Source organism: Spermophilus citellus (assembly GCF_964194105.1).
Source record: "Spermophilus citellus genome assembly, chromosome: 12".
Taxonomy (NCBI): Eukaryota; Metazoa; Chordata; class Mammalia; order Rodentia; family Sciuridae; genus Spermophilus; species Spermophilus citellus.
Window position 1 is genome coordinate 7,001,531 of NC_138198.1, and position 27,109 is coordinate 7,028,639.

The 27,109-nt window shown below is 39.0% G+C and overlaps 2 protein-coding genes across 3 annotated transcripts in view; one reads left to right on the forward strand and one right to left on the reverse strand.

Annotated features, from left to right (window-relative positions):
- Window positions 1-13,454, forward strand: part of LOC308631972 (zinc finger protein 383-like) — a 161,246-nt gene extending 147,792 nt beyond the window's left edge. Inside the window, exon 4 of the mRNA XM_081263546.1 lies at window positions 13,377-13,454. Within this exon, the coding sequence (XP_081119672.1) occupies window positions 13,377-13,417 (41 nt within the window). The 3' untranslated portion in view covers window positions 13,418-13,454. The remainder of the gene's footprint in view (window positions 1-13,376) is intronic.
- On the reverse strand, window positions 1,358-26,951 carry NOL8 (nucleolar protein 8). 2 transcript variants are annotated; one of them, XM_081263517.1, is made up of 17 exons: window positions 26,764-26,951; window positions 25,602-25,767; window positions 24,843-24,905; window positions 23,365-23,443; window positions 20,644-20,779; window positions 19,866-19,936; window positions 17,041-18,847; window positions 15,412-15,519; window positions 14,793-14,915; window positions 14,438-14,528; window positions 12,144-12,282; window positions 11,476-11,553; window positions 9,119-9,390; window positions 7,915-8,044; window positions 7,123-7,193; window positions 2,164-2,243; window positions 1,358-1,463 (listed from the first exon to the last, which is right to left on the reverse strand). In XM_081263517.1, the coding sequence occupies exons 2-17, from the start codon at window positions 25,738-25,740 to the stop codon at window positions 1,413-1,415; spliced, it is 3,438 nt and encodes a 1,145-aa protein (XP_081119643.1). In that variant the 5' UTR covers window positions 25,741-25,767; window positions 26,764-26,951; the 3' UTR covers window positions 1,358-1,412. The 2 variants fall into 2 exon arrangements, with proteins under 2 accessions (XP_081119643.1, XP_081119642.1); XM_081263516.1 differs by having other exon boundaries at window positions 15,406-15,519.
- Between the last annotated feature and the right edge of the window lie 158 nt (window positions 26,952-27,109).

A 27,109-nucleotide genomic window follows, 5' to 3' on the forward strand; every position in this document is an offset into this window, starting at 1 on the left:
TAATGTCTGAAACCTTTAGGGAGGCTGAGGCAGGAAGATTGCCAAGTTTGAGGCCAGGCTTAGCAACCTAGAGCCTGACTCAAAATTTAAAAGATGGGCTGGGGACATAGCTCAGTGGTAAAGAACCTCTGGGTTAAATCCCTAGTAACAAACACACACACACACACACACAAACAAACCTTAAATCTTAGATCCATATGAATCCAGAATGATTCTTTAAGCTACTTAATATATGTATCATATTTATTTAAAAAACATACATACTGAGCATCTACTATGTGCCAGACACAGATCTATGTAGTGGGAATACAATGGTTAACAAACCTGATGAAATTCCAACCCTTACAGTTTGTATTTAAGCAAGATATAAATCCAAAAATTATGACAAATATATATATATATATATATATACACACACACACATATATGTATACATGCATATATATGTACACACACATATATACACCTCATGGTTTGATAATAATCCCTTGGAACTGTCTATGGAACACAATTTTGTATAGACCTATTTTGATAGAAGGCATATCTGTCTTGAATCCTAGCCAGGTTTGGGTACTTAGTGAGATATTAAACCTGCTTCTGGACTTGGGAATCTGACTCCAGCTCTTGACTAAAATCTTTCAAGATACCTGGTATTTTTCATAAGCTTCTGGTCTAACTAGAATTCTGGGATAGATGGATTTGTCTCTATAAATTGCTCTCTAATTTCTCAAAGCCAGAGACAGGAAAACTGTTATCTGTCTTCCTTTCCTGGTCTTCACAGAACTCTCATTTCAGTTAGCTCATTATCAGGAAATGAGTATAGGACTCAAAGTTGATATGTCAAATAGAAAGTACGAAATGGAGGTGGATGTATGTGGAACCAGAAACAAATATTTCAAATAGTCCATAACTAACATAAAGATTAACTTGGGAAACACAAGTACAATAAATCATTTATTTAAAAAGGCTTCATACAAACTTTGCATGAGAAAATGCACACTACTCACTGAGGACGGAGGGCAAAGAGGTTATATACAAGAAGTACTTTAATGGACTTCATTTCTTGAAAGTTCCCTTTAAAATTTTTTTTTTTTTTGAGATAGGATCTCACTGTGTTGCCAAGGCTAGTCTCAAATTGCTAGGCTCGAATGACCCTCCCACCTCAGCCTCCCAAGTGCTGGGACTTCAGTTGTACATCATCGTGTCCAGCTCAGTTTAATTTTTTGAAGTAATCACCTAAGAAGAAATATGGAGGAATTCCACAGAAAAGGTGGCAACCAGAATAATAATCAACAAACCAGATTTTGAATTTTCTTCCACTTTGAAATTTCTTCTTTGGTCTAAAACTATTTTCTGAGTCAATTTCCTTCAGTATTGTTCACGTTCAGTAACAAAACCAATGCCAACATTTACTATTTTGATTTCATTTTCCTTTTGGCTTCTTTATGTTTCTTTCGACAATCCTAGAAAAATAATAAAATCAGAAGCCTTAGTTAACAATAAAAACAAATCGTTCTCATGGTGTTCAATAATTATACAGTAAACTTTAGCTTACTGTGGAAACCTATTCTGGAAGTGCTCACTGGAATAAATAAGGACTATTTAAACTCTTAGCTGTAGAAGATCAGGGAACTATAATTCAGACTTTAAAAACCTGATTTCCTAGCAGGGTGTGGTGGCAGCCCACCAGTAATCCCAGCTGCTCGGGAGGCGGAGACAGGATGACTGTGAGTTCAAAGCCAGCCTCAGCAATGGCAAGTTGCTAAGCAACTCAGTGAGACCCTATCTCTAAATAAAATACAAAAACAGGGCTGGGGATGTGGCTCAGTGGTCAAGTGCCCCAAAGTTCAATCCTTGGTACCAAAAACAAAAGAAAACAAAAAAAATTTTGATTTCCTGTTACTTAATGAAAATGAACCTGGATGAACTCTGGGACCCAACATTTAAATAGCCAGTCTTTCTGCCTGTACCAGCTGTGGGATGGGATGCATGAACCTCTAAATTCCCTCCAATGAGATAATTCTGAGAGTTTAAATCCTTTTCTCAGTTGTTTGTTTCTAAATTTTCATATCATATTCCTAATATTCTCACACTAGGGGAATCTTAACACAAAGAACAGTTATCTATGTTCAGAGACAATGATATGGAGAAACAATTACTCACCATACGTAAGCTATTTGTTCGGGCCTCCCAAGAATTCGTGCTAACATTACTTCCCACGCCACACCAAAACATGTCAGAACCTATTAATGGAAAAACAAGAAACACAGGGCAGCAAATTACTACTGAAATGCACAACATTCTGAAGTTGGCATTACCAAGGTATCCAATTCTAGTTAAGATCTTTTAAAAAAATTTCTATGAAATTTTCAAAAATATATTTTTCTTTCAAAATTAAACATGTAGCATTGCTAGAATAGTGCTGTTGGGAGTCGCCCTGGCTCCAAAGACTAACTTCTCCATACCCCAAGAAGAGCCATCCAATGGTGAGCCCTGCTGGCTCACATGATCCTGCTGTCCAATGGTGAGCCCTGCTTGCTCACACAATCCTGCCATCCAATGGTGAGCCCAGCTGCTCACATGATCCTTACCCACCAATCAGACTAGCCCTACTGGCTCAGGCCCAGCAAGGTGCTTCCTTGGGTTGCTGCCCACCACGGAAAACACCCCCTGGGCGCCTGCTTCAAGTGTGGCAAGGAGGGACATTGGGCCAGGGCATGCCCCGCACCATGCATTCCACATACTCCATGCCCTAAATGTCAACAACAAGGTCATTGGGGCTCTGACTGTCATAGACCCCATAGGAGGCCTATGGCCAGGGAACCCTCCGCCCTTCTGGGCATAGCAATCAATTGAGGGAGCCTTGGGTCCTTGTCCCTGGCCGTAACGATTAATAGACAGGAACCCAGGGTGTGGATTCAGGTGGATGGATGCAAGGTTGACTTTCTCCTTGACACCAGGCTAACTTCTCAGTCCTGACAGAATTCTGGGGCAAACAGTGCTCTCCACCTCTCCTATTGTCGGGGTAGGAGGAAAGACCATCTATCCAAGAAAGACTCCCCTATTACTCTGTTCCATAGACAACTTCCCATTCTCTCAGATGTTCCTAGTTATGCCCCAATGTCCAGTTCCTTTGCTCAGCCAAGATATTCTCTCTAAATTCAATACAACAATCAACATCCGGGCTCCTGGCATCAGTCAGGCCCCAGAATCGGCCTGTTCATCTTTTCTGGCCCTTCTGGCAGAAGACTGGCCATTCTGCTCCACTTGTGAGGCTGACATGAAATACCATATTAACCTGGTGACCCAATTGTATGAGATACCCACACCCCCTCCACCATTTCCTGCCCACCAGTTAACATTCATCTCAAAGATCCTAACACCTTCTCCAATCAGGCTCAATACCCCCTGTCCACAAAAGCTCTTCTGGGCCTACAACCCATTATTCAGGATTTCTTAGCAAGGAGTACCTCCGTCCTGCTCATTCCCCTTAGAATACTCCCAAATTATCGGTAGAAAAGCCCAACAGGCCCTACCTACGACTCATCAACACCTCCGTTAGGTCCATATATCCTTTGGTTCCCAACCCATACACTCTGCTGTCTCAGATCCCCCACACTGCCACCCACTTCTTGGTCATAGATTTAAAGGATATCTTTTTGCCTTTAATCTGGACTGTCCCTCCTCAGGGATTTCGAGACAGTCCACACCTCTTTGGACAAACCTTGGCCTCTTGCAAATTCTTCTAGCCTGTCCAAAAGGCGCTCAACAGATGACACAGTTCTCCTATTTAATTTCTTGGCCTTAAAGGGATATTGGGCCTTGCCACAAAAGACCCAAATAGCATCTTTCAAGGGAAAAAGGCCATTACAGTAGAAAACAGCTTATTGTGTCTATACCTACACCAAAGACCAAAGGTGACCTACTCTCCTTCTTGGGTTTGGCTGGGTATAATCTGGCCAAGGGCCTCCAAGATGAACCCCTGCCCTCAGTGGTAGGAAAACCCTTTACAATCCTCAAAAAGGCCCTCTTCCGGGTACCAGCCCTGCATTTCCTTGACCTCTCCTGACCCTTCACCCTCTATGTAAAAACAGGGATAAAGTTTGGGCATTCTGGGTCAGGATGGCCCCACATTTGCACCAGTGGCCTACCTATCCAAACCCACCGTCAGGGGCTGACCCCCATGCCTCAGAGCCCTAACAGCAGCCTATGACCTCCAGAAAGAAGCACATAAGCTTACCTTTGGCTCCCCGCTAACCATCTCATAAAGGATTTCCTCACTTACAAGGGGCTATAGTGACTTCCTCCTTCCAGAGTTCTATCGCTCCTTGTCTCATTCCTTGAAACCCTGCCTCCCTCCTCCCATCTTCTCCCTCACAAGATCCTGTCCACAAATGCCTGGAGGTATTAGACACGATTTTACCCTGCCCTACCACCATTTCTGAGGGACCCTTGCCCTCTTCGGACCTCGTCTGATTCAGAGTCTCACTACTTTCCTTCACTCCTTTTTCACCCTTTCCCCATGCGATAAGACCCTCCTACAACAGATCACTTCCACTTGTCATATATGCCAGAGAACCAATATCAATACTCCATTAAAACCTAAACCTTTCCCTTCTCATCAGGCCCGTGGTCATGCCCCGGCTGCAGACTGGCAGATTGATTTCACCAATATGCCACGAGTAAAAAACATAAAATATCTTCTTGTATTAGTAGGTACTTTTTCGGGATGGGTTGAAGCCTTTCCCACTTCTAACAAGCAGGCCTCTACAGTAGTTGGTCTGTTGCTTACTCACAGAATCCCCCATTTCGGGATGCCCACTTCTATCCAATCAGACAATGGCCCAGAATTCACCTCGCAGATAACTCAGGGACTGGCTCACGTGCTATCACTCCCTTGGCATTTTCAGTGCCCTTACAGCTGCCAGGCTTCTGGAAAGGTTGAAAGGACCAATCGGTCCCTGAAAGAGACCCTCACCAAGCTCACCATGAAATTAAGCCTGGACTGGGTAAAGGTGCTCCCTTTGGCTTTATTGTGCATTAGTGCCTTGCCAAAGAAGCCTTCTAATCTCTCACCTCTCGTTCCTTCTGGATTGCCTATAGAACCACTACCCATCTCCGAAACCTATGCCCTGCCCCTCCTCTTCCATCTACACTCTGAACTCTGGTGCTATCAAGACTGGCTCCTTCCTGACCTCAGTCTCTTTCAAAATCCTACCTCCTTAACACCTGGTCAACTTGTTTACTATTGCCCACCAGGAGAAAAGCCCCCCTCTAAAACCAAAATGGGACAGTCCTGCTCAGGTGATTATGTGCACTCCCTTAGCAGCCAAACTTAACCTACCTAATAACCAACTTACCCTGTGGATTCACATTTCCAGGCTTAAGCCTGGCACTCCTACACCTTCATCAGAAGAGCCAACGATCGTCACCTGTCATTAAGTACTCTTGTCAATGCTCCACCTCATTTCTGGCCCCTCTTGGGTCCTCTCTTCACCCTATGTCTGAAGATTCAAGGCCAGTGACCCTAAGGGCCCCCTCCAGCCAGACACCCCCCCCCACTTGCTTGAATCTGGCCAGTAGTGGGACTGTTGTGTGTTGTCCTTCTGACAAACCACTTAGGTGTCCAGAGCATGGTGACCCCCTGAATAAGTGTGATCATAAGAGAGCACTTTACCAGTTGCTTTCTGGGCCTAAGAAGGAACATGTGTGTTTTGTTTACCCTCCCAGTTTTGTAAGAATTTCAAGTATCAGTATTTAAGGTTGAGGTGTTTCACGTAAAACCTGGAGAGATCTGACTGCTCTCAATGGGAAATATGGTAACAATGGGCCACCGTCCTCCCTTGGCCACCTTCGAGAAAGGCAAAGAGAGAAGCAAGCTGGTACACCCTGGTAGGAGAAAGCTTGAAGAGCAGCCTTAATAGAGAGGGGAGGGAGCTAGATTGACTAGGAATGAAGAGTGGAATTGAGGGTGTTAGGTGCAGGACAGGCTGGTCTGCAGGGCATGCCAAACAAAGTTAGCAGCAATGACCTGGCTTCTCAAACCCTCTGTCTGGTTCTTTATCACCTGTTTGCTTTAAGCCCAAACGCCCACGCTCCCGCTCAAGGTTGAACACTTAACCCCCCCCTTGGGCCACTATTAAAACTCCCTGTGCCTGTTCTTTCCCCCATCATAAAGTTCATTCAGACTCAGGTGGGTAAAATTTCTAATCAAGCTTTTACCAGCTTCTCCTCAGGAATGACCAACTCCTGGCTACTGATGGTACCTCCAGTCGAGACCTATGCCTAATGGACTGATGTCATCATGGATCTGTGGTGGCAAGGAACCTTTGTTGATACCTGTCTTCTCTGCCCTCCTGTGGGGGCTCCTTACTTCTCTCCTCTCTTTCTCCCACACCGCCCCATTTCAGCAGGACGCAGCCAGAATGAGTTGATGCCCACACTCATTTAATAACAAAAAGGGGGGAATATTGGGAGTTGCCCGGCTCCAAAGACTAACTTCTCCATTCCCCAAGAAGAGCCATCCAATGGTGAGCCCTGCTGGCTCAAATGATCCTGCCATCCAATGGTGAGCCCTGCTGGCTCACATGATCCTTACCCACCAATCAGACTAGCCCTGCTGGCTCACCTGATCCTTACCCACCAATCAAAAAGCACCCCATGCCAACTGTCAGACCACCCCCGGCTCTATAAATATGCAGAGCTGTTCCTCAATAAATGGGCATTTTCTCTGATGGCAAGCCTTGAACGTTCTTTAAAGTACTGTTCACATGTCTTTTACTGTAACGTAACTTTGTTGCTGTTTGTGCTTAGGCTTTAAGAAATAAGGAGTTCGCCATCAGCTTTTGAGTTTTTATGTGGACTTTTAGGGTACTAAAACCTCAATTTTGTTTGTTTGTTTTTATGTTGACAGACTAGCAACTTCCTATAATAAAACAAGCCCTTGTGGATGATAACGAATGAGCAAGAAACGTGGACACCGAGAAGCACTCAATTCTGAGAGCTTTACAAGTCAACTCACATCAGTCTACTACAGAAGGCCAGAATCTCTAGATGCCAGTTATCACACAAGAGTGTGTGATCAGAGCTATACTATATCACTTAACAGAAAAAAGGACTTACCATGAAGTCTTTCATCATTCCTAGAGAAAAAGAAAAATCTAGTGGTCCCTTTTTCAGGTACTGATGCTTCTCTGAAAAGGGGAGGGAGAAAAAGACAGGTGTTGGTTAGTTTACTTTGAATATTTAAGAGGAAATATTCACATTGAAAATATAAACTATTTCTTAAAAATAGCTGCTTTGTTTTGCTCATTTTGCCTTGAGTTAAAATGACCCTGCCCCTTCTCCATTCAAAATTCTCCTCTAACTAAAGCTTTGATAATGAGGACTTACATACAAATTCCACCTTTCCCACTCTGGTTGTTGTTGATGCTGTCACTCCAACCATCGCAACGCTGATTGCCAGTGTTCCCTTTGGGAAGGCACCCAGACAACCTCAGGATCCAGTGTTCAGACCAGTAACTTTACCATCAGGCTCAATTCCTTGGGCGTGTGTATGCGTGTACATGTGTATATGTATTATGTATGTATATTTTATATATGCATGTATATGCACATGTATATACACACACACATATGGTCATTTGTTTTTTGTTTTTGTTTTTCTGTTTTGTGGTGCGCTCATTTACTGAGCTATAGCTTTGGGCGTATTTTATCTCCCTCCCAATTCTATGGAAATCTCAAGAAAAAGGAATCACACTCCCCACTATAAAAAGGCATATCGAAGAAGCTGAGAAAAGAAAATAAAGTTGTCCTATAAAGAGAAGCCTAGATACTTAACAAAATACTTCTAGCATGTCTAACTCAGATTTTCACAAATCACAAAGTATACCCGTATACAAACAAAATGCTTACCCAGGGCTGGACTTTCTGTGATCTGTTTCTTCAGTAACATCTTCTTCTTCTGAACTGCTGCTGTCTTGGAAATGAGGGTTTCCCTTCCAGATAGTCTTCCCAGATTTCACTGCTTCAACTTTATAGGTCTCTATATGGTTATGAAAATAAAAGGTGATGGCACAAATGAGCAACTAAGATACATAAAAGGAATGGGGTATAGCCTAGTGGTAGAGTGTGCCATTTTATATATATATATATATATATATATATATATATATATATATATATATATATATATATATATATATAAAATATATATTAAATATATATTTAACATTTGCATCAACTCTACTCAACACTTAACAGTTTAGGGCTAATCATAATACTCAAATGAACAAGACAAGAACATATAATGAGTGGAGCACATCATGTCTTATTTATAATTTTTGATATACTTTTGGAGTATCACAGAGCTGACATTTGACATATATTTGCTCAACATATGTATACTATTTTATGTGCCAATCTTTAAAGTAGAATCACTGCAGTTAGTTGTGCCTGTATTCTTCTGGATAGGTCTTGCTTTTTTATAGTGAATATTCTGAAAACTTCAACACGATCATCTTAAAATTAGGAAAAGAACAGTCTCCTAAAGAACAGTTTATTTTCACCTGGGCTTTTAGAGATAAATCTCCTGAAGTAGGGTGGGAAAAATAAAAAGAGAAAAACAACAACTAAAAACTGGTGTTTATACTTCTTTCTTTTAGGTTCTGAAAATTGTCAAAGATAAACTTAGAAATAATTGGCATACTGATATATTGATGACATAGCTTATTTGTATTAAACCAAGGTTACCTATTTCTTTCTCCTGTCATATGCAATATTAATTCTCTATGACTCATGCATTTCCAACTGCATTTGAGACATGGAGTTAATTAAATGATTTACTTTACTTCTTGACAACTTCATATGTAGAAGAAGGGATATGGTACATTATTCCCTGGCTTCATATGACATATTCCTTCCCTTCATATTACAGCTGGCTACAAGTTTGCTCGATTAAATCCAAAAATAGTTTCTTTCACATCTCAGGAGCATCACGATTATGGTCATGCAGCACTGAATCTCAGATAATTATAAATCCATTAAACTTAAGGGAGACTCAATCAATTAAGTTCAATCCGCTTGAAATGAAAAAGTGAGGGGGGAAAACGGAAAATACCTTCCTTTACAGCTTTAACGTCTGAATCAAAAAAGGAGAACATGAACCCGCTGGGCTGCTCAGTCCCACTTGTCAGAGCTGTAGCATTATCAATTTCCTCGGTTTTAGCTCCACCACAGTCCTGGTTCCAGGCTGTCCCTTCGTCCTTTTCACTGGTATCTTTTGTATTTTGGAATATTTCTTTCAAATTCGTAGCAATGTTGTAATACATTTCCTTAGACACCTCAGGTAGCTTCTCCGCTTCCTCCCTTTTCTTTTTTCGCTTTGCTTTACTGCAATGACATATACAGGTACATATGTTACAAAGAAACAAGTTTTGGAAAGTTTCTAATAATCAGAAAAGGTAAACTCCTAGGATAACTTTAATTTCATCCTTTTAACAACTAAAAATATCCAAAGTATCTTGACCAATAAGCACAAAAAAATGCAAATATTTAGCATGAATCATATTCTCCTCTTATCCTCTAAACCACGTTTCCAAAATTATACTTAAACTGTTACCTGTAAATAGAGAAATCATTTAGCCTCAGTGGGCCTGTTTCCATGTTTTTGAAATGAACCTGTTACATCAAATGACTTCTCAGATCATTTTAAATTCCAAAATTCTGTGAGTTTTAAGAAAGTGATGGGTCATCAATTAATTATCATTCAGTTTTAGAAGTGAAACATAAATGTGCTAAGTCTAGTCTCTTGAAATCACATTTTTCTGTTGTCATAAATTTGTTCTGTAGTTAGGGATGAATATGCTTTTCTCTTTGATCTGATATAGAAAGTTACATGGTCATTTTCAATATTGAGTTTTCGGCTAATGAAAAGATTAAAATCCTTTGTCCTAGTATAGTCCACTCCATGTATAAGACCAGGCAAGAAGTTCTTAATGTATTAATTAAAGTTGAACAGGATGTCCTAAATAACCATTTTAATGGTGAAGGTCATCTCAAAGAAAGAAACTGTTTATACTTCATAAAATAAACCACTTGGCTAGGTTTTAAGATGGATGTATCTCCTATGAAACTGAGCTCTATAAAAGAGCATCACATGGATAGCTTCAGGCCATTTTGATTGAACCATCACGTGGTGGCTTTAAAACTGGTCTCAAATTCCTTGATACTTTTTTCAAGAGGTAGAAGACAATTTCCTCATTCCTTGGGCATGGACTGGACTTAGTGATCTGTTCACAAAGAAAAGAAGGCAGATGTGGTACTATGTGACTTCTGAGACAAGGATATAGCAAAAGCCTAAAGGATCTTAAAGAAACCATTAGTAGGAACCACATGGCCTTGAGGAAGTTGCAGGTAAGGAATTGCAGAAAAGCATGATAAATGATATTGAAAATTGGAGGAAAGTGGATCCCTATTTCATGATGGTCAAAAGTTCAGCAACATTACCTGTATTACTGTAGAAAATAGAAAATGTACCTAATTAATCAGATGATCTAGTTAAGGAGACACCCAGAAAAGCTGAAGGCTTTTTTTTTTTTTTTTTTGGAGGGGGTCTTCTTGATGCTTAGAATAAAATGTGAGAGAAGTAAACCTAAAGGGAATATATTTTTCTTTCATAGGCACCAAGATCTCATGATTTTAAAGATTCCTCATCTCCAGAAGGCAAATGACATAAAATTTAATAAGTGGTTTCTACAGTTTGAAATGACCAGGGAGATAAGGGTGATTTTATGACATGTAAGTTATATAAAAGGCAAATTCTAGTGTCTGTTAATGGTTTTATTGGAAAGCATCTCCCTGCTTTTCTGATACAAAGGTAAAGGGCAGTTGTCCTAACAGAGGCTTGCAAAGTCTAACATATCTACTTTCTGACTCTTTAAGGAAAAATTTATAGACCACCCTTTAAAAATGAAAAAGTCAGGCTGGGGATATAGCTTAGTTGTAGAATGCTTGCCTCGCATGCACAAGGCCCTGTGCTCAATCCCCAGCACCACACACACACACACTCACACACACATACACACACACACACACAAAAAAAAAAAAAAAAAAAAAAGAAAGAAAGAAAGAAGTGTGTTGGATGGGTGGGGTGGCACAAGCCTGTAATCCCAGCAGCTTGGGAGGCTAAGACAGGAGGATTGCAAGTTCAAGGCCAGTCTTAGCAATTTTGGGAGGCCATAAGCAACTTGGCAAGACACTGTCTCAAAATAAAAAGGTCTGGGGATGTGGGTCAGGGGTTAAAAGCCCATGGGTTCAATCTCTAGTACCAGAAATAAATACATAAATCTTTTGTTAATGCTTTAGATAGAGCTAAGAAAATTCAACTGCTCAAACAACAGGGTGTTTATGGAGCTTGAAAGCATTGCAGCTAAGCAGTTTCAGAAGCTACCTAAGGTAAAAAGTAGCTTAATTTACCTTTCTTTTGGTGTATCATCTTTTTTTCTTTCATAAGTGGCATGATCATGCCTCGTTGGATCATAACGAATGATGTCCCTATGTTAAAAAAAAAAAAAAAAAAGCAATCAGAACACTAATACAAAAAATTAATAGCAAATTATAATTCAACATGAAGCATACCAATGTTAGCCAAAATGAAGCTAATGGTATGAAAGAAGACAAATTAGGACCTTGTTTTAATCTTAAAAATTATTTTAAACATCCTAAAATAAATACAGATCAAATGACATACTATGTGGAATTTGCATTAAATACTTCACTGAGTATGGCAGATTAAACAAATGTATAGAAGAGAAAACTGGTAATGTTTTGGTGACTGTCAAAGTTGGATGATGGAATTACATGGGTTTGATTACACCAGTCTGTCTAAATTACATGTTTGAAGTGAATCACTGGGTCAAAATAAGAATATTTCTAAGAATCTGATACAAATTGTCAACAGATCCTCACAGGAAATTAAAAATTAGCCATCTGGGTTGGGGATAGTAGTTTCGTGGTAAAGGGATTGCCTAGTGATCTCAAGCACTACCCAAAAATTAATAGAAAGACATAACTTTAAATTGTGATCAAGAAGGCATTTATGGCAAAGGAAAATACAGTGGAATAGGCTACAACACAAAGCATACTTAAATTTCTTAGCAGCTACTGATCCTTTGCTTGTAGGACTGTTCAAGCTGATGTGCAAAACACTTTGTGCAACATTTAAGGCTTTCTTTTTTTCTGCAGCAAGCTCTTCTTCCAAAGGAGTTTTCTTTTCATTTACCTCTTTAAGGAAAAAAAATAATTATTATATCTTGATAAACAGCTTGAGAAATCTCAATCATCAAAAGCTTTACCAATCACCATAATATGTCTGGAAGCACACTGAGATAAAAAGTTGACACATTCTGCTAACCTTTCTACCTACAAGACCCTCATGGTACAACAAACCCAGAAGTTGCATCACCAGCAAACAAAATGTTCTATTTTTATTTGTGATTATAAAAATGAAATCTGGACTTCAGTGGCAATTCTAAATTTTTAAATTTTTGAGTGCTGGAGATTGAATTTATGGCTTTATGCACATTAAACAGTGCACCACCACTGAGCTATAGTATCCCTGGTCCTTTTTAATTTTATTCTGAGTCAGGATCTAATTTGCTGATGCTGGCCTCATACATGTGATTCTCTGACTTCAGCTTGCTAAAGAGCTGGTATTATAGGAATGTACCACTGTGCCCAGCAGAAGTCTGAAATTTTCAAGGTAAAGATCAAAAAATGTAATATGGTAAGATACTAACACAAAAGTGATTATAGACCCTTTGATTTCTTTTAACATTCTAAAAATGTAATCTTGATTACATTTAGGTCTAAAAGTTATAAGAACAGTAAAAGATAGTTATTTTAGTGACTGTTAGTGTGACAGATTAAAATGGACAGTTATTCAGTCTTTGATTCAGTAAAAAAGTATAGCAGGAAGAAAGCTCTATTTCTCATACACATGAGGCATCACTGAACACTGTCAGCTGCTACCCTCAACTACCAGAAACGGACACAGAGAACAGAGTCAAATACCGAGTTTGGATAACAGAAACATGAAAGAAGTCTAAGCCTTTAAGACCCTACATAGAAAATATGCTTCATTGGCCACAAAGGCAAAGAAATTTCAAAAAGGATGATCAACATTAACAAGGGGAGCAGGCCAGCTGAGGAGGGTGCTACCTGGAAAAGTGTCACTGGACAGGAAGTTGTTCCACAAAAGTGGAAGAACTCAAGAAAGTAACCTCTACCGTCACAGCTATGTAATTTCTGAACATAGGCTCTTCTCAAGATTCTATTCATTTTTTTTTTTTTTTTAATATTTATTTATTTTTTCTTAATTCTCGGCGGACACAACATCTTTGTTGGTATGTGGTGCTGAGGATCGAACCCGGGCCGCACGCATGCCAGGCGAGCGCACTACCGCTGAGCCACATCCCCAGCCCCTCTATTCATTCTTGTGCTTTCAATACAGGATTGTACAAAGATCTGAAAGTCAAATGTTGGTTTGGAAGCAAGTTGGTGTGAACCCTGAAGAATTTATTCATAAGCCCCTTTGATCCTTGGTTTCCCAAAATGTATAGTGTTGATAATAATCACTTTAGAGCACTGATAGGATCAAATAATAATAGACTATTTGAGAAATGGGGTGACAGGAAGTACAAATTGTGAGATTAAGATGCACATTAGGTTAGTTAACTCAGGAAGGAGAATAAAACAAGACAAGGAAGATAAGGACAGAGGTTCTGAGGCTGAGGTTATTCACAGTGGTCGTGTAGATCAGGTCTTTAAAAGGATGAGAATAGATAGTCTTCTAGATAACGTGTGGAAACACTGCTATGAAAAATGGCGCAGGAAGTAGGATCAACATGCTTCTAAAAGCCCTGTTCCTCTTAGATTTATCCAGGTAAAGATGAATTTGGCATTTACTTTTAGATTTACCCAAGTAAGGATACATTCCATAGAATGGCATTCCATGATACTATGCTTTTTAAAAAACATACACCTGGTATGCACACCAGAGGAAGACAAAGACTCTTTATTAGAAAGAGTCAAGTTGGACTTAATTGTCTTCCAAGGCCAACCCCAAACCTGAGGCACTGCAAATACAATTCCCAAAGAGGGGCCTTGGCCAACTTCTCTCATGCCAGGAATAGGATGTAGGAATATGTTATCTTTGGTGAATGCTTTCTACTCCTGTCCTATTTGTCAGCTTCAAGGAATAAAATTTTACAGAATAAAAATGTACAAAAAACTTAAGAAATAGTAAGTTAACTTGATAAAACATTTAATTAGAAACTCAATTTAATGTCTTGGTTTGTAGAGTTTCTTCAGGTTAAACAAAGGAGGTATGCTGGATGATTTCTCTACATCAGGACTATTGGGACAATGAAGCATTTACCTTCCTGTTCCTCTTCACTGTCACTCTCCAGAAATCGAGAGTCCAAGCGGAACCTGTCATCATTGCCAAAGTGCGATTGTAAATCCAGGAGCTAAACAGACAAGAATACACAATTGATAACCATGTTCCCAAGACATTGCTTCTAAACAAGACTCTCCAGGTGCACTTCCCCACACTCTGAAATTCACATTGTTAACATTTGCATAACCTCACCTGCCCAATCAGAGAATTAGAGAGGATTTGCTTCCTATTTCCCAATGATGAAATATGTGTCAAAGTCTGCTACATTTATCTGAAGTTTAATATTGAAAACCAAGATATGCTACACATTTTTCTGTTTTTAGTGTTCACTAACCTTCTGTCCAGCTTTGCCCTCAAATTGAGGTTTAATTTTGAACCTGTCAATGTCATCCTCTGAATCAAGTTCCTCATCATCACTGCTGCCAAACAGTTGCCCGGAGGCTTTACCCACAGATTCCTGTTATATAGAGAAAACAGAAATGTTTAGTAACTGAGACAATCAGCATCTCCTTTACAGTGTAATCTTCTGCCCACATTAAAAAACAAACAAACAATGAAAACAACCCAGATGCATCTACCAGGATGCATCAGACAGAAACTCCTGACTCAGGAATCTCTAACTGAACTCCAGTATCATTAATCCCAAGGCTCTCCGATGCTACCTGTATTTGGGGGGCAATTACTGCATGCAAGAACATCTTCTGTAGTCTTTCACTGATAGTGATGTGACTTTGCAGATGATGTGGAGAACACAGAGAGGTTCATGTGTGAGAAAATCATTATGACCCCACTCATCTAAGTGTGTGGCGGCCTGGGCACGCCTGAGTTTCACTGTAGCTCCCAGGACTTTGTGCTGAACTGGTAGTTGTGTGCAAGACTTGGAATGCAATAGACAGATGGATCTGCCAAGCAGATAAATGCCCACAAGGACGTATGGAACATCTTACTTTCACCAGCTCCTCTCCTGGACGGCTTTGCTCCTGAGTGTTTGTCTCTTCTGTTTCATCTTCACTGTCAGAACCAAAGATGATGTGTGTTGGCTTATCCTTTGGACGACCATCCTGGGGAGGCCATCAGAAGCATCACATTTTAAGACAACACAAACTCACACTGACCAAGTCCTAATCCATCATCTCTTTCTCCTGCCACATCTCCTTCCTGTCCTTTTCTTTATCTAGTGAATGCCACTCTCATCTACCATTTGCCTGAGATAGAAACTTAGAACTCCTTTCTCTCCATACCCAATGACCACCAACTCCTATCAACTAGACCTTCTTGAAATTGTTAAATCTATGCCCACCATCGGTGCCCTGGTTCTGGTCCCCAACCTTCCAAAGGATTTCCTTATCTCCAGAATTGACCCATTCTTTTTTTTTTTTTTTTTTTTTTTTTAAGAGAGAGTGAGAGAGGAGAGAGAGAGAGAATTTTTAATATTTATTTATTTATTTTTTTTTTTTTAGTTCTTGGCGGACACAACATCTTTGTTGGTATGTGGCGCTGAGGATCGAACCCGGGCCGCACGCACACCAGGCAAGCGCGCTACCGCTTGAGCCACATCCCCAGCCCCAGAATTGACCCATTCTATTTGTTTTTGTCATGTCCTGAAGGATCTCTGCCAAACAGAGGTTCACAAACTTTTTCTATAAAGGTCCAGAAAGTAGATATTTTAGAATCTGCAGGCCACATATAGTCTCTGTCCTATATTCAATAACCACTCTTAGCTTAAAGGCTATACATAACAGGACCATGGTCTAGATGGCCTGAGAGCCATAGTTTGCCAAATCTTTTCCAAATATACAACTGATCTTCAATTCCCTGATAAAATTCTTTAGCCTTAAGAGTGAAGTTCAACCTCTGCAGCCTCTATATTTCTTGCCACCTCTATATATCTGTAAATCATAGTCTGAGTGAAAATATTCACTGTTGTAAAATGTGCTTCCTTTTCCTGGAACATCTTTCCTCTCCCTCCCTGGTCTTTTACCTCTGCCTAATTCCCACTTAACTGTTCACATTTCTCAAAGGTTCATTACAATAAATCTTAGCAAGTCTTGGCAAGCTACAAATCACTTTGTAATCACTATGTGAAATTTAAAAATAAAGAAAATTTTAGGGATTTTTGTTGTTGTTGCTGGGGATTGAATCCAGGGCCCGATGGCTAGGAAAGCACTGAGCTGTATCCCCGGCCCTGAAGAAAATCTCAAATAAATTTAAAATGTTTTAGGTAAATACTAATATTTAATTTTAATACCTTAGGAATACGCTAAATTTTTAGGGTGATACAAGTTTCTAACTTAAGGACAAAAAAACATGAAAAGTGGTGACAAAGAGCTCTTAGGAGGCACACCTACCTGCATAGGAAGGAAAAGCTGAACTTCCAGAGTGTTCTTATTAAATGCATAGATTGAAAATACACTCACCTGGGGCTGGGATTGTGGCTCAGTGGTAGAGCATTTGCCTTGCATGTGTGAGGCACTGGGTTTGATTCCCAGCACCACATTAAAAACAAATAAAATAAAGGTATTGTATCTATCTACAACTAAAAAAAACATAAAAAGAAAAAAAAAAAAAGACAATACACTCACCAAATTGGCTAGGGCATCGTGGACCAGTTTCTTCTTCACTTCTTTTGCTCTCTGCCTTGCTTCCAAGGCTGCCAAACGTCTCTGATTGTCTTCAGCATACTTATTCTTACCAGTCACATTTGCTGAACTACTAACAGAAAGTGAGAAATCTGCTGTGCTTTCCTGAGCATCTTTTCTGGGAGAGATGGTTGGCAATTTCTCAAGAGAAGTGAGGCTGCTTGAATCAGACCCCTCTTCCTCAGAAGCTTCGACTTTCTTTTTGGTACCAAAGCAACTGTCTTTGTCAATGCCTGTTTTGTGCGTCTTTGCACTAAGACTTAAGGATTTTTTACCTTTTAATGGCATCAGACTAGAAATAGACTCTCTACCTCCCTTTTTTGAACTGCTAGGGGAAACTACCTTGTGATATTGGGTCTCAAAACTGAACTGTCTTTTTTGAGGTGGAGTGTGATTTGGGCTATTTATTGTCTTGGCACATTGCTGTGAAGTCAGTTTGCTTGATGAACCATTAACACGCAGGGACTCATTTTCAATGGAAATGCTACTGGAATCCTCCAGTTTCAAGGAACTCTGATCTTCATTTATATTGTTAGAGTCCACACTCTCTTTCAAGTTTTTTTTCACTGATTCCTTTCCATAGAGACAGCCTACACCCCTGAATGCCTGGAATTTGGGCTTTAAGTTGTTTTCCTTTGGTTTCTGCTTGTCACAGGTTTTCTCTTCCTCTAAAAGGGAAGCCACAATTTCCTCAGGATGAATGCATTGTCGGCCTCGGCCAAGGGCATGGGGTGTCTTGGGGCTCTTGGAGGCACTGTCAAACTTGGTTTCTGGGCCATCGCGCTCAGAATCTTCTGGTACCACCAGATCACTGCCAGCCAACTGTTCCAAATCAGCTAAAGTGAGATTCACACGGGGACAGTTTTTCATGATGGCGTTATACTCCTCATCTCCTTCACTGTCTTCATCATCACTGCTGCTGGAGTCAGATGAAGATTTATGACTTAGAGGCTTCACTCCATTACTGACAGCTGACTCTTTCTTGTTTTCTTTTTTTTGTATTTTATTACAATGATTGAAAATCTCTTTCTTTTTCAAAGTTTTGTTGTGCATAGGTTTTTCTGTTTGTGAAATCTCTGCACTATTTTTGACCTTACTAATGTTTTGTTTCATTGCAATGATTTCATCTGTATCTCCTGAATCATATTCATGGTCACTTCCCATAATACTGTCACTAACACAGTGAGAGATGTTTTTAACTCCTAGCCCTGCTAAAGAATGAAATTTGTGAACATCTGATTTGAAATCCTCTCTTACAACTTCAAAAAGATCATTTTCAGATTCATTTATTGAGGACCATTTACTTCTCTGTAAGTTTTCCTCTTCTGCAATCAGCATTCTTAATTCATCCTCAGAATCAATATCATCATCAGACATGCTATTTCTCTTCCTGGCAGTTTCCAAACCAAAAGTCTGAAAAGGTACATTTTGAAGTTTTTGAGAACCAGAATTAGGTACAGGGGATGATTTGGGAATAACAGAAGCACAAGGCATTTTCTGGGTTGATGTGCTATTATTCTCTGTTTCTCGATTGGTCCTTGGACTCACAGTGGAACCCTTGCCCTTTTGTACTTTTATAGTCTTCTTGGGAGGGCCATGAAAGTCAGAGAACTCTCCTTGCCGTTTCTTACTCATAGGGTCATTACCTCCTTCCAATTCCCAAGTGAGGCTAGTTATAGGAGTGGTATTTGTAAAATCTTCTCCTATCTTCTTTAGGTTGTGGCAGTATTTTGATGGATCATATTTCATGATGTTACCCAGAGTCAAGGAACAAAGCAAAAGCACTAGGTGTTAGGGACACCTATGTGAAACAAAAAGAATATTGTTTAATCTCAAACACATTGTTTATTTTATCTTGCTCTCAGTTTCTTATCAAACAAAACAGGGACTCCACAGTAAATTTTCATGATCTATGAAATGAAGCCTTCTAAAACATTTCCAGAGTTCAAACCAAGTACCACCTTTATCAGTTGGCAAATTACTTGAACTTTATAGATACTACAGCAAATCCAGACAATATAAACACACCTTCTACAAAGAATCCCATGACATCAGTTCTTCAAGGTCTCCACGTGATCAAACTGAATAGGCACAGAATTTGCCTACTGTTTTTCCACTGACCATTCTCCTGCCAGTCTACATTTTTCTTTTTCTCTTTCTTTTTCTTTTTTTTTTTTGGTAGTACTGAGGATTGAACCCAGAGGTACTCTACCACTAGGCTATATCCCCATCTTTTTTTTTCACTTTTCATTTTGAGACAGGGTCTCAATAAGTTGCCAAGACTGGCCTTGAATATGCGATCCTCCGGCCTTAGCCTTCTGAGTAGCTAGGATTATAGATGTGGGCCACTGTGCCCAGTTCTCTATACTTATATCTATAATTTTCCTCTAAGACTACTTTCTACCACTTTACTATTAACTCAAGACCTACCTCAATTCTCCTTAAGCCTTCTTTAACAATAGGCCTTTTTTCTCTTACTGTTCTATAACTCCTTTTGCAATGATCGTGAACCCATATGCAATAAGATGTATAATCTGATAAATGAAACTTCTCTTTCGGCATTCATCATTCATATTACTTAATTATATAAAATCTCATGACAGTCTCTTATTATTATCTAATTATCTTGTCTTCAAAATGGGAACATACAAACTATTAAATAAACACTGAAGATTTACTAATAGAGGCAGTAATAATGTAAATGTGTTTTGCAAGTATTCATCACTCCAGTAAATAACAGTCATTCTGAGAAGCAAATCACAAAGGATATTTTACGTTTATGTTGATTCTTCAAGTGAAGAACAGGTAAGACTCTTCCAAACTTACTTACAACCCAATTCTAAAAAAATAAATAAATAAAATAAGTATTATAATGTGTCACAAATTAAAAATTAATAAAAAACAATAAATAAATATAATTTTTAAAAAGTTGAACTCATAGTGAATCATTATTATTTTTGGGTTTAGTTTTCTAATAACGAAACAAGAATTCTCAAAGAGAAAATCTACAAAAGGAAAAAAAAAAGAAAAAGAAATTTTGGAGCAGATATCAAATCCAAATATACGATGGAGAATATTATATAAAAAACACTAGGGCTGGGGTTGGGCTCAGCAGTAGAGTGCTCACTTAGCCCATGCAAGGCCCTGAGTTGGATCCTCAGCACCACATAAAAATAAATAAATAAAATAAAGGTATTGTGTCCAGCTATAACTGGAAAATATATATTTAAAAAAATAAAAAAGAAAAAAAGAAAAGAAAAAACATTAGCTACTAAAAAGCCAAACATGGAAGCTGCCTATACTTCTTACTACCTGTCCTTTAGGAGACAGCTTTTATCTGTTTCTGCTTTTTATTTCTCTAAAATGATGGGGAACTATGCTAACTTAAGAGTCATACATGCATCTTAAGAATTAGAACACATGATCTATGTTAATTGCTTTATAGCAAGGGGGAAAATGCTATTGGCTTAAGACATGATATACAAAAATAACATGGTCTCAGGTGTTCGGTTCCTGGGTTGGCTCAGGCTATCAGAAGAGACTCACTTTGTGCCCTGGTACTTCTGTTCCCGGCACAGCTTTCATTTGGAAATCTATCCCTCCCATCTTTTCCGACACATTGGTATTGCCTGTTGTTGATTTTTCTTTTTTTGATTTCACTTCTTCTCTCTCTTGGGCCAATCTGGGTCAAAGGGAAAATATAAATAAAACAGGTAAAATAATCACTCATTCAAAATGGTTATTTTCCTTCAGGTGAACTCAAATGAGCATTCTAAACATCTTCATAGCATTAAAAACCAAAATAAAACAAAAAACTTTGTTGATAGTATAATGACCTTTATTATTTTCTAAACATTGATTTTCATTATAGAAAAAATGAAAAACATGGAAAAATGAAGAAAAACAAATATGTTCCTCATTTCATATCCTATGGTTTAAATTTTATCTGTTTTGTTCTAAATATAAATATATACATTTAAAAGTGTAATATAGATAATCCTATAGGTATTGTTGGGTAATCTTTTTTCTATCATTATACATTTTTTGAAAACACCACTGTTATTGCCCTACTACACACACTGCATAAATCTGTTTTATTTACCAGTCCCATGCTATAGGCAACTGAGCAGTGGAGGGCTGAGCATGGAGGCTTCTTTCCTCCTGACCACCCTCTCTAGTCAGCCTCCCAGCCTCTGCCATTCACTCCAACGCCTATGCTCCAATCCAGCAGATATCTCAGTTCCCCTTCATGCAAGACCAAGACGTGGATCACAAACTTGCTCAATTTTCCCCCTTTCAACTTATAAATTCTGGACACTTTCCATATCCTCTCTCTCTCCACTCTCCCCTGTGAGGAAGAGGTGTTTTTAGAGCCCAATTTGTTAAGTCTTGCTGGTTTCTATCTTCCTAATGAAGAGAATGCCATCCTGACCTTCCAATTCAAGTTACATTCACCTTACTCAGGTGTGGACAACTGCTCTGATCAATGCTCAGTGGCCTCTTTGTTTCTAGTCTATCTCTTTATGTTCTACCACCCAGATGTGTTCCTTGGGCCTATCTGCACATATAGTTTAGGGCAGCAGCACCATGTGCTCTCCCTGCTCAGCACCGAGTCCCAGGCCTACGTGGTAGTACCTAAGTGATGCAGAATGAATGAAAAGTACATGACTACCCTGTTCATAGTCAAGAGGCCCCCAGATGAAGAACAAAATCTAATACTTACCTTTCTGTAAGAACAGTCCCTCAAAACATGCCTCCAGTAAGCTGTTTGCTGCTTGTTTTAGACTGTATCTTTTCTTGGTCTAGAACAATCTTATTAACTCTCCTAGTCACTCCATTAGTATATTCTTAAAAATGTTTCCTATTGAAGAGTTCCCAAGCTAATACAGTCTTTTCTTCCTGAAAAATCACCTTTATACTTTTAAAAATGCCAATGGTTGTTAAACTGTCTTATTCTTAAATTACCTGCATAAATACTCTTATTTGGGTATCTCCTATTACTTTTATACTTTAGTATGATGCTAGCATTAGTAGTGAAAAATCCATGTCTATTAAAATTTAAATGTACATAACACTAAGACTCAGCAACTCTACTTTTTGACATAAATCCCAGAGAGAAACACTTGTGCACATACAGGAGACATCCTCAAGGAGCACCTATAATCATGAAAAGGTGCAAACACTCTGTTTTGGTTAGTCAGCTTTTTCATTACTATGACTGAAAGACTTGATAAGAACAATTAGAGGAGGAAAAGTTTATTTTAGAGCTCATGGTTTCAAAGGTCTCACTCCATTGAAGGCTGGCTCCATTGTTTAGGGGCTCAGGGCTAGGCAGAATATCATGGTGGAAGAGTGTGGTTGAGGAAAGCAGTTGGGAACATGGTATCACGAAGCAGAGAGAGAGAATTCTCCTTGCCAGGGACATCTCCAGTGAGCTACCTTCTCCAGTCATACCTTACCTGCCTTCAGTTACCATTCAGTTTATCCCTATTAAGGGATTAACTCACTGGGTGAGGGCTTTCATAACCCAATCATTTCACCTCTAAACCTGAGCACTGTCTCACATGTGACACCTCATATCTAAACTATAACACACTAAATGTCCATCAGTGGGAAGGACCAACTACACTGCAGCACAGCCATGTTCTGTACTAACTGGTGTTAGGAAAAAAGGGGAGGCTACATTGCCACAGAAGGTTATGTTAAAAGAGAAAATAAGTGTGTGTGTACATATACATACTTTTTTTGTACCAGGGATTGAACCCAGGAGCACCTAACCATTGAACCACACTCCAGTCCTTTTTATTTTTTGAGACAGGGTCTCACTAAGTTCCTCAGGGCCTCACTAAGTTACTAAAGTTGGCTTTGAACTTTTGATTCTCCCAAGCCACTGGTATTACAGGCATGTGACACAGCACTTAGATACATAAATATCTTAATATATACACATGTAAATGCATGGAATTCTTTTTTAATGGGGTCTGGGCTAAGGAGAGTCAGAGCTGAGAGGAATTTCAGATATATTTTTTTTTAGTAATATATATTTACTAGTACTATATTGCTTGATAATTTCAAATAAATTAAGTGAATATATAAAACCAATAAATGAGATTGGGTTTAGGGGTGGGGATGTAGCTCTGTGACAGTGCTTGCCTAAGATTCGCAAGATTCTGGATTCAATTCCCATACTGCAAAAACTAAAAAAAAATAAATAAAAATTTAAAAAATAAAGAAATGGAGTTTAAATTTATATGGAAAAAATCTTACCTGTGCAAAAAGCTTTCTTTTGCTAGCTGAATTTGTAGTGTTCCACCTTTCCATTTTGTTTTATTTAAAACAGACATACCTAAAAGGTAAAGAATTACTACCCGAGTACATAGCAATGCAAAAATATAATTCAGTATATGCTTTCTTTTTAGTAATTTAGTACCAAGAAAAGTAGACTTGTTAAAAGAAACACACACACACACACACACACACACACACACACACACACACAAAAAGAAAATGTGACCTAGAAACAGGAAGCCTAGGCTTCCATCTATCCTGACCACTTACCAGAAATTTCCTTACTTCCTATCTCATCGTTACCAAGAGATTAGAATAAGGAAGCATGTAAACTGTAAAGCAAAATTTGTTTGAAATTTGTTTATAAACTAATGTAAGGAACCATTAGTGAATAACCGACATTTACTATTTCCTTGTTATTTTCTAACTATGAAAGTGGTAAGTGGTCAGGGTGAAAAGAGGACATCTGAGAATCCTGGGAGCACCTTTACTTATCACCTCATACCAATTATCAACGTGTAACCCACAAATAACTGCAAGTGTCTGAACTGTTAGTACTGTTATGCCCCAGTAGCCAGTTTTTCTAAACATCTGCTACCAGCTTTATAACAACCATTAACAGAATTTTATATGTTAGGCACCATACTAAGCATAAATTTAATTTAACCATCACAGGAATATTATAAGGCATTATCTTTTTCATTCACTAGAAAAGCAAACTGGGGCTTAGAATTTCAAATAATCTGCCACAGATCAAATTAGCAGAGCTAATGTGTTCTTAAACACAAGTTTTCCTATCTGTCATACAACTTCCTCCCTAAATAATAATATTTTGGCAAACAAAACTATAAGACTGATAGCCTTCTTCCTCTATCATATGTTCCTTTTACTCACTTTTCAGTGTCTGACTTTTTGACCCCTAAGTAACTAGAATACATTACTGTATCAGCAGCATTATGGATTCTTGCCCTGTCCTTCCTCTTTGACAGTCAGTATTCACCCTCAGTATTCAGTTTCCTAAATCATATCAAGAGATACCATAGTATCTTACAACTGTAATTGTAATGCCCCCTGTATTCTAATGCCAACTGTATTCTAATGCCCCCTCCTCAGAATATTTAATGACAAAGATTAGCTATCCAAGAAATGAATAGAGAAGTGTGACAGAGAGAGATTTCTAGCAGGCAGTTTCTATGAAATTTTGGCCCCTGTCAAAATTATTTGAGAATACCAGTTTTTGAGCAAACTCACTAGCATTGTGCTACTATAGGTCTGCTGACATAAATGGAATTGACCTAAATCAGCAGAAATGTAGAATACCAGAATCCTCTTAATCATAGTTGTTCTTTTGTATGACTTAGAAGTGTCTGTTGAGGTTTAGATTTAGAACCAAAGTTACTTCAAATTACACAGTGATGCCAACTAGCAGACAATATAAAAAATAATGACAATCTTACATTTTTTCAGATCTTCTTCTGCTACTTTGATGTTAATATATGCAAAGATTTTCTGTGGGTTTCCTAAGAAAATAAAAATAAGTTTATTTTAAATATTAACCAGAGAATAATGTAAAAATTAACTTTTTAAGTTTAAAAGATCAGTTTTTAGAAACTTATTATTTCAAAGACAAATGTTGTTTTTCATTGGATACAAAGATTGAACTTTTCTAAGCATCATCATCAAAATATTCCAAAACAAAATGAATAAGGAAAAGAAAATTAAGTGACCAGTTAAGGAAACATCTGGATCATATTTTTTTTTTTTAAAGAGAGAGTGAGAGAGGAGAGAGAGAGAGAGAGAGAGAGAGAGAGAGAGAGAGAGAGAGAGAGAATTTTTAATATTTATTTTTTAGTTCTCGGCAGACACAACATCTTTGTTGGTATGTGGTGCTGAGGATCGAACCCGGGCCGCACGCTTGCCAGGCGAGCGCGCTACCGCTTGAGCCACATCCCCAGCCCTGGATCATATGTTAATGATACTCTACATAACAGAACATTTAACAGATTTAGACTGTTAATTCTCAAAACTGGATGTTAAGACCTTTTTGATATCATGTTTTAGAATTTTTCTGATTTCAGCAATTGTGAACAAGTTTCATATCACATATAATATCACTTTCAGTGTTCAAAGCTAATATTTACTGCTGGGGTTGCTTTATCTTGTAATATTTAACCCATGTCTGCCTGTAACCACCCAGTGAAGGATTATAAATTTACCTTGGTCATCTTTCCGTGTGATGATCTCCACATCAGAAACTTCTCCAAATCTGCTGAACTGATTTTGTAGATCAGTCTCAGAAATGGCCTGGCCAAGGCCACCCACAAAAAGGCGCTTGGTTTCTTTGTTGGCTTTCATGAAGGTTGGGCATACACTTGGTATGTTCTAGTGGGAAAAGTAATTTTCTGTATATGGAGGAGTTCTTTCCCATAGTTCTCCTCAAACATAACTCCTTCTCTCCTGAGCCTACATGCCAAATTGGTCTTCTGGACGCATGCTTCACTTCCTATTGTATCTCCCTGGAGATTCTGCTCAAGGACTACATACCAATTCTTCCTGAATGCACTTTGGAACAGCACCTGCACACTTACACAATCACAGGAACACACATAATATTCCTTTTAAATGACCACAACTATTATATACTGTCTCTTTTCATTTACTTGTTTACTTATCATTCGGTGTTCTTTTTTCCTTCCTTCATACATTGTTTTTGTCACTTTAACCAAGGTTGACAAATGTAGGATGCGGCAGTTCATATGCTAAGGGAGAAAGTCACGTCTCCATCCTGAAGCTCCACACCCACAAGAGAAGTAAACCAATACTGCAATTACAATATTATGCACAATAAAAGTGCTGCAAAGTGCTGTTCAGGCACGAAGACTTGCTTTTTTTACTATGTGTCTATATGGTGCATAGCAGTTTGCATGTATTCCATTTCTCACACGAGCAGAATCCACTTTCCCAATGCTATAAAGAAAATCAGTGATGAAGCCAGAATTATAATGCAGGTCTAATTTCCGATCCCGGAATTGTTAACACTATACTAACGAAAGTTGTTGGATTACAGGGGATTCAGGAAAACTTTTCTAGAGGTGCTTGAGGTTTGACATCCATCATCAGATCCCTCATCTCCTTTAGCTCTCTTGGGGCGCTAAGCTCTCATCCTGCTCTTCTTCAAGAGCTGACACACTCCTCCGCATGGGAGATCACAGAAGAGCTCCTGAAGCCCAAGGCATGACGCCGAGTCTGGGTGACAGCTCCGACTGAAACTCTTCCTAGCAGCCTCTACCCCAACCTCCCCACCCCAGCCTTCTTCCTCCCGGAAGACCAAAAAAAGAGAAAGTAGAGCTCAGATCCAAGCCCAAGCCCAGAGCTCACCACGCCGTCTCCTAGAGCCAGCGCCGCGCGTCTGCCCACTTCTAATCACATGGCCCACCCAGTGCAATTCCTCTTCCTTCCTACTCGATTTCCAACTTCGTCTCCTAAGGTTCCGTTTCCGCACTTAGTTCCGGAGCACTCTTTATTTTGTTTCCCGGCATTCAGGCGGTTGTGATGCATCCACCACCCTCCCCTCAACTTCCGCAAAAAAAAAAAAAAAAAAAAAAAAAAAAAAAGCCCGTTGCAAAATCCTCTAATTTCTAAAGAGCCGACTTGATCAGTGACTCCCGCACTGAGCAGGCCGGAGTGAGGGAGCGGAAGAAAATGAAGGAGCGCCCCCTTTCAC